The 8,382-nt window shown below is 42.7% G+C and overlaps 1 protein-coding gene across 3 annotated transcripts in view; it reads right to left on the minus strand.

Moving 5' to 3' along the window:
- Window positions 1-8,201, minus strand: part of LOC308075312 (zinc finger protein DPF3-like) — a 45,803-nt gene extending 37,602 nt beyond the window's left edge. For all 3 annotated transcript variants that reach the window (XR_013932186.1, XM_080415109.1, XM_080415108.1), the window contains exon 1: window positions 8,155-8,201. Coding sequence is in view for 2 of the 3 variants with exons in the window: in XM_080415109.1 (XP_080271235.1) it covers window positions 8,155-8,186 (32 nt within the window). In the remaining variant the exon portion in view is untranslated. The remainder of the gene's footprint in view (window positions 1-8,154) is intronic.
- Between the last annotated feature and the right edge of the window lie 181 nt (window positions 8,202-8,382).

The raw sequence follows: 8,382 nt of genomic DNA on the forward strand, positions 1-8,382 counted from the left end.
GCATTAGAGTCATTCCTTCACGGCAACATACACCTCTGATATGGTGTCACATATCAGTTTACTAAAAATGAGGGCATGTCGGGCATGTCATTATACCTGAAAATGTATTAAAAAAAGTTATAACATTTCAAAGAATAAAAAAATAATGTATCCACATTTTCCAAATTCTCAAAAATAGCGTGCATTGTGAGCTTGTAGATCGCCTATTTTTTCTCTAAATATTCATTGTATGATTAAGTATATAGGGCTTAACAGCGGAAGCGTGCCCAACTACTCACCATCACACTGAAATTACAATCAAGGATGCAGTAAGAAGGGCCTATAGTGACCGGCCACACCTATTATATTGATTGCTTGTTATCACGCTATCATCGCCAGTTTGCTACAACTATAACACTGTCCTCTGAACGTGAAGAGAAGGAAATGCAGCACTGCCCTGACTCGGTCGCTCTGCAGTCTGCACTGCTCTGATAGAACGTAGCCATGGTGGCATGACTTTTGTTTTGTCACGACCTCTGGGTCTGTGGCCCTGGTCACGTGATCTGATTCTAAACAGTTTGTGTGCTATGGTGGCTATTTAGAGCACTGCTGAATCAATGAGGGGGATGATTGGGCTAGGGTATCGCCATGTGGAATGTGTGGAGAGGTTTTAAGTCTCTCTCTCTAGTAGGCCTGTCACAATTATTACATAATCGCCTAATTGCAATTATTTTTGCATAATCGTCACAATCTTTTCCATGTTGAAAGATGTTCACAGATTTCCATCTTCCAAGCTGATCTACAAGCTTACAACGCAACACAAAGTTTTTACTTTTAAAATTAAATATGTCAGTAATTTCTTTGTAAATTTAAGTTATTTGACATATCTGCCCTGTGCAATTTCTGATTACGAAGCCTAAAAGGCAAACAGAAATTAAAACAATTAAATCGTAATCGCAATTTGTGTGACAATTAATCGTCAACTTAAATTTGTAATCGTGACAGCCCAATCTCTCCGTCTCCCCCCCCCCAATGGACTAAAAAGGTGTCTGACAGATTTCATGGCTATAGCCATTGAAAGACAAAATTAGGCCAAAAAAAAAAATGAAACGCGGACGCCACTCTCATAGTTAGTGTCACTTCTCTCAGTGCCAGGGAGATTTTTCTGGCAGTCCTTTGGGGTTTCAGAGTTAATATTCACAGTGAATTGGGGGGAGGACATTTCACATTCAAACCCTCAAATCTCTGCCACACGCCTGGTATGGTAATTAGCCTACTTAATTAATCTCAGCAGAGTGCCTCGCACGGGGGCAGGTTCTAATTTGACTGTATCAAAGGTGGGGGTAAATGCTGGATCCATAAATGTGTAACGCTACTAATGCACATGGATATTGTACCTCAGGCGGCTATAAGTAAACCTACCCTGACCAGTGGTGATGTCCGGAGGACAAACAAGCAATACTCACTGGTAGGGCTGGGCAATATATCGATATATTGTGATATGACACTAGAGTCATCGTCTGGGATGTCTGATATGGCATAAGTCTTCTCTTTTCTGTTTTTTTAATCACTTAAGCTTTATTTTATACTTTAAAAAATGGTCAAAAATACAGTTGTATTCATCTAATTTAATTTTTTTGAAAATGAATAATATTATTATTGTCACAATATTGATATAGAGGAATTCGGTCATGATATTTGATTTTGTCCATATAGCCCGGCCCTAATCACTGGTGGGTCGTCTCGTCTGAGCACACCAAGCCTACAGCCGCATAATGACTTTCCTCCACGTGTTCTCAATTACAATATTAGCAGGCGGCCATTTTGGAGAGAGACTAATGAGCAGACAGCTATAGACTGAGTCTGTGGTCTCAAACAAGAGGTAGAGGGAACCTAGGTTTTATTTATTCTCCATGTCTCCAGATCCAACACTTCCTCACATGTTCCCTCGCTCTGTATCTCTCTCTCTCTCTCTCTCTCTCTCTCTCTGTCGTTGTCCTACTCCGTGATGAGGCAACTTCCAGCAGATAAACAGTGGTGTTTGGAATGCTGTCCCACACAAAGCCTGCTGCTCTACGGGTGAGACAAAGCCACAGTGTTTGAGGCTTCTGGGAAAAAGAGAGGCTGCGTGTCTGTGTGACTGAGAAGAGTAAACAGTCCCAGGTACACAAAAGTCAAGGAGAGGAGGAGAGGTGTGTGCAAGAGGAGAGGGGAGGGGGGGGGGCGGAGGGTAGGGAAAAAAAGGGAGAGCTTAAGCAAAAAGAAACACCACAAAAAAACCCGAGATGGTGTAGCAAAGCGGAAAGAACATGAGAGAGAGAGAAAGAGAGACAGGTTAAAGCCTGACCATCAGATAGTGACCGGTAACTACTGAGCTATTGTTTTCCTTGCTCATGTTACAATCTTACAAAGCTACTAGATTCTTTGTAGATAATAATCATGTGGATAAGACTCCTTGACTTGTAAAGATATCATATTGGCTTCAGTGTATCCAATGCCAAGCTGCAGCCTTTCTGGTGTGCTTTACTAGCCTTTTAAAACCAGGAATTTTTACAAGAAGAATCGCACAGCCTTAGCCTAGTCTCTACTCAAAACAGATTGGCCGTGTTAGTTGTGCTTATGCTCCGAGGTTTGATGGATTCGCCTGAAACATCTTCAAGGAGGCAATTTAAGGATAAATATTGCAGACACAAAATAAATTTGACAGCGGAGCATAATGTAGTGCCAAACCACATTTTATGTGTGCGCCTCGGGGAACTTCTATACAACTTTCCCCATCGAGTGCCGTCTGATCCAACTCTGTGTGCATTAGAGTCATTCCTTCACGGCAACATACACCTCTGATATGGTGTCACATATCAGTTTACTAAAAACTAGGCTACTCCTAAATGGTCCCTGAAGTAGGCTCAGAGCTATGAGTGCATACTCAAAGGTTATGCAGTGTGACGCTGAAAGCAGCACTCCTGAGATCTCTGGAGTCAAACAGACAAGTGGAGTTTTTTCAATTTCCGCCAAGCGCTCACTGCCTGCCAGTGAGTGCAGCAGCGGCTGTGTTCTCCATCACAGTGGCTTTGCCCTGTGCAGCAGGTGGACTGGCCTAGGTATATGACATCTTGCTGACACTCGTAATGAGTCTCACGCATCTATGGACCGAAAAGAAACAACGCACTCTCACATCACAGCCGCTGTACAGTTCATCGAGAGTGTACAAACAAACCAAAGTGGGAAAACGAGAGTGAGATAGAAAATTAAGACACTATGATTTGGCATGCTTCTCAGAGCTGGAAGCCACCTCAGAGGTATGTGCTACTACTACAACACACTATCTTACAGTTGAGAATAGTGGGTGAGCGCACGTACTGTATGAGGGGGAGGAACAAAAGCAAATCTCGTGGCCAGTGGGGCCTCCACTATCAGTGTGTTCCTGTCAACGGTTTGCTGTGTTGTCACATGGCCACGTCCGTAATGTGAGCGTGTGTCAACAAGCACTTTTTTGCATATTTGACGAAAAGACCAGTTTCCAGACGAACAGAAGGAAGCCAAGCGGAATGTGCACATGAAGAAACACAACTCATTTGTTCCGCCTCACCTACTCTCCTGTAAGGCCTTGCCAACTTTAAAACAGAAAACACCTGACGTGTGATGTATTTAAAAAAACGTAAACTAAACATCATCTCGCTCTGCAAGCACATCTTGGAGTGGCCTGTTCCGGGCTCCTCTCTGGAGGTCTTCCTTTCGCGTTGGCAGGTGCACCGCTGCTGCACAGGAAGCCTGGGTTGTCACATAATAACAAGAAGACGAGGGGGAGGAGGAGGGCCTACACAGAGTGACTGCATCCTGACAACAACCTCCTGTATTACACCAATCAGCACAGCACAGCGAGGCCGACGAGGGCAGCGGGAACACCAGACCATACACCTCCACACACTGCAGCACCAACAAACACCACCACCAGACATGACTCACTCAAGTCCTCTAAACAGCAGTCAGTGACGAATCAGATGATGACGGACAGGACGGCCCTGCGCTTCATGTGGATGCATCACACAGGCCTGGCAGGATTGTGTTATGTGTTGAAAGTGAAAACCCACCGGAAGATTGTTTGTTACGCTTGCTTTGCAATTAGCGTGAGTTTGATCAAGTCTCGTCTCGACCTTAAAAAAAAAGGGTTAGTTCACCCAAAAAAAATACTTATTTTTTATCAATTCCGTCACCCCATGAAGCCTGGAATTCATGGAGATTTGTTTTGTTTTTGTCACATTCCTGAGCCAATAATCTGATGACCAGCGGAGTCTCCGGTAGGAGACTGAACTGAGTCTCCTTCTCCTACTGACCGATGACATGTCAAATTATTGGCTCAAGAATGCGGAAAAAAACTAAAAAATCTCCATGAAATCAAGGCTTCATGGGGTGGGTAATTGATAGAAAATAACTCCATTTTTTGGGTGAACTAATCCTTTAAGCTGAACAGCGACGAATGTACTAGTGATGATGTCATCTAGATATAAACCCCAGAGCTGCTCCATACAGTGAATAATGGAAGAAATCCTAGAACACCACAGAAACCATGGTGGTTTTACTGGGATATGACAGAAACCATGGTGGTTTGACCGGGTGGTTATTATAAACTGTAGGTACAGATGGACAGCTGTAGTCCTACATCCAAATACAACTCATTTGGATGTAATAACAAATGAAAATTCAATGATCCCACGGTCGCATATTAAATGTGAGCGGACCGACTCCTGTCACATCACAGGTTTACACTACAGTGCAAAGTAGCGGGTGAAATGATTGTTTTCATTCCATTATTTTGTAGTTACCGTGAGAAGGGAGAGGATTGAGACAGAGCAGGAGAAATAAGGAAGAAAATAATCTAAGATACATACATACAGTGTATGTAGTAGAACATTAGCATCACATGCAAGTGTACGTGTTCTTTTAAACATTAGCATCATATGCAGGTGAGGTGTGTACATATTATTTTAGAAACATTAGCATCTTGATGTGTGCACATAATATTTTAGAAACATTAGCATCATATGCAGGCGAGGTGTGTAAGTATTATTTTAGAAACATTAGCATCTAGGTGTGTGTACATAAGCTTTTAGAAACATTAGCATCCAGGTGTGCACATATTCTTTTAGAAACATTTGCATCGTATGCAGGTGTGTAATATGCCACCATGAGGTGAGGTAAATAATTAAGGTAGCAGCAGTGTTCTTAAGGCGCAGTTTAATAGACCAGTTTGAGCAACAAGGTAAAAAAAAACAACACCACATATTTCACATAGGTAATCCACATCAGGTAAAAATAAAAAACATGCAAGGTAAATCTGTATAAGGAAGTATGACTGTAATCTACATGTTCATGTCACAGTGTTATGATTTCCAGTGTAGGGCGACAGTTGACTATGCATGTAGATATTAACTGACATGTCCACCAGGATTAGATCACTGGAATAGCACAATGTGTGTGTTTCAGGGTGGATTTTCCCTTTAAGACTAACTACAGACCCAAAAAAACTCCCAACTGTGACTGCGGCTTTAATAGGAGGCTTTATGAGCTTCTTTATTAATTAAATATTCTGGGCTCCATTTTATCAGCCGCTGTAGAGATTATTTTCCACCCATCATGCTTGTACGAGGGGACAGACCTCACACAGACAGACGCAGCCAGGCTACCATACTGTCGTCGCTTCATCCATCCACCCACACTTCTACAACAAAGTCGACCGAGTTGATTCGATTCCCTGAAGTGAATCGTCTTAATACAAAGAAAAAAGGGTCAAACTGGTCCACAGGAGCAACATCCAATTAGTGTCAAGTGTGACTAATTATAATCTGACAAAACGTGTGAAATTAAGTCAGAAACCCGAGACAGAGGCTAATTATAGTAGATTGAAACACTTCATTAGGCACAGTTTATAGCGAGGAGACATACCACATTGGAATGCTAAAACCTCTCACAGATCAAACTGCAGATTGACAGCGCACCATGCAACAGAAAAAACAGGAGGGAAGCTGTTCAACAATATGACATTAAAATACACTTGTCTGCATAGTTCTGCTCCAATTCCACAAACAGCTGAGTGAAGAGACAATGAAAACAGCAAAAGGCAGATAGGAAGAAATATTATTATATTATTATAATTAATATGCAACCATATTACTTTATTAGGCTGAATATTAGGATTTAGAAATTATTTTAAGAGCACTCCTTCCAAGCTAGCATATAAATCAATTATTCCAACAACCACTGTTGTGTTCAGTAACAATAATGACAAAACAAAACAACATCTAAAAGTGTTCCCAATCCCTAATAATAAAAAAAAAAAAGGTGTGCAGTGCACTTCCATAGTACTGGGGGGTGCCAGGGTACCTCTGTGGAGGAGCAGATGGATCTACCGCTTGTGTTCAACACTTCCTCCCTGTCGGAGCATCTCTTGACAGATGGACCCGGGATCCTGGACCAGGCTAATCTCCTCCACTTAAAGGCACAGTCGAGTGCCTTACTCTCTACCCCAAGCCCTACACAGCCTACACTAACACTACACTGCACACAGTCCAATAGATCCATGCTCGTCACGATAATAATGACACTCTCCACTGCCATGCACACCTGACGCTGTCAGAAATGTTGTAAAAATCATTATCTAAGACCCATATCTTAGAATAACATTAAGTAATAACAAAAAAACGCACAGCCAAACACGATAAGCTCATAATAATGTATACTGTCTGAACGCAATCTGTCTACTGGTGGTGTGGAATTGGTAGAAACAGTATACTAGAAGAACAAAGGAGAGATGGAGAGGAAAAAGGTGGAGCAATGCATTGAAGGAGGCAGGTATAATGTTTAGTAATTGCATGGACAGACCCAACTAAACTACAGAGTGACAGCCCCAGTATTCAGAGAGCGGCTCAAATTATCGCTGTCACTTTTTTCGGTTTGTTTCGGAAGGGGGAACGGCATGCAAATCCAAAATGCCTCCTCCCTGTGTAGTCTGTGGGTCCCTGGCTCCAGAGCGTTGGCGACTTCTCTCCAACGCTCTGCCAGGCGCGCTGCTATTCTCATGGACCGAAGATTCCACTACCGTGCGAGGTCTCAGACTTTAGTGAAAAATAAACGTAACTATTTTGCTATTCACCGAAACAAAGGCGGTTTTGTGTTGTTGAAAGTCTACTCCCCGGGGAGGGAAGCCTCTCAGGACCCCACCTTCTCTGTATAATACACTTTTTGGGCAGAAAATAAAATGTGTCCACCAGACGTAAATTATTGTATTTACTCCACTGCGCCCTCTACAGATCTGGTCAATATAAATTACCATTGACCAGATCTGTAGAGGGCGCAGTGGAGTAAATAAAATACATATGTCTGGCGGACATATTTTATTTTCTACACAAAAAGTGTATTATACAGAGAAGGCGGGGTGCTGATAGGCTACCCACCCTGGAGAATAGAATTTCAAAAACACAAAACTGCCTTTTTTTCGGTGAATAGCGAAATAGTTTTGTTTATTTTTTACTAAAGTTGGAGACCTGGCACGGTAGTGGAATTTTCGGTCTATGAGAATAGCAGCGCGCCTGGCAGAGCGTCAGAGAGAAGTCGCTAACGCTGTGTGGACCCAGAGCCATAGTGGCTGGCTGTACACACCGGGTCCCCCGGACCACGGAGGAGCCAATAAGTTGACATGTCGACCATTCACACCAACTGCTCAACGACTTTCGGAATGTCAGAACGTTATTTCCTATGGACACAGGCCTAGTATGTAATGCAAGCACGGAGTATAAATGAAGGCTTTTGGTCGTTCGGCTTTACAGCAGCAATAAGGCACGTTGTCGACACTTTTTATACTAGATTTACAGCGTTGAAAACACGACATTCCGTCCTGTTTAAACGGACGATAACATGAAGAAACGGCCCCTCCGGTGCGTTCAACATGTCACGCTGCTTCAAGCACATGTTTTCACACTTAAATGTTAAATCTTATGATAATAAAATAAGTATACGAGGCTACTTTGCAATGCCAGAAACCCCTAGGATGCATTTAGGACAGTTAATTCCGCCACATGCATGTGGTTTGTATCGACGTGCACGTAGCGCACGCTTTAATCTACGAGTTGGCAACAAAGTAATTGTTCCAAAATTTCCGTAATGTGCCAAATTACTTACGCTTTTAGTGGATTCTGAATGACAGCCGCCATTTTGCTACAATGTAACGCAATATCAGCGTCTTGCAGTTCTGAGGGAAACCTAAGGAAAAGCAGCCAATCGGAGGCCGGGTTGAAATTATGGGCCAATGCCGTTGCGGCATACGTGCACGGGGCGTGGCTTATGGGGTAAACTGTCAAAAAATATTTTAAAGGGTTTTCCCTTGTATTTATATTGTACACAAACTGA

The sequence above is a fragment of the Gymnoscopelus braueri genome (assembly GCF_963280865.1).
Source record: "Gymnoscopelus braueri genome assembly, chromosome: 19".
In the NCBI taxonomy this organism is placed as follows: domain Eukaryota; kingdom Metazoa; phylum Chordata; class Actinopteri; order Myctophiformes; family Myctophidae; genus Gymnoscopelus; species Gymnoscopelus braueri.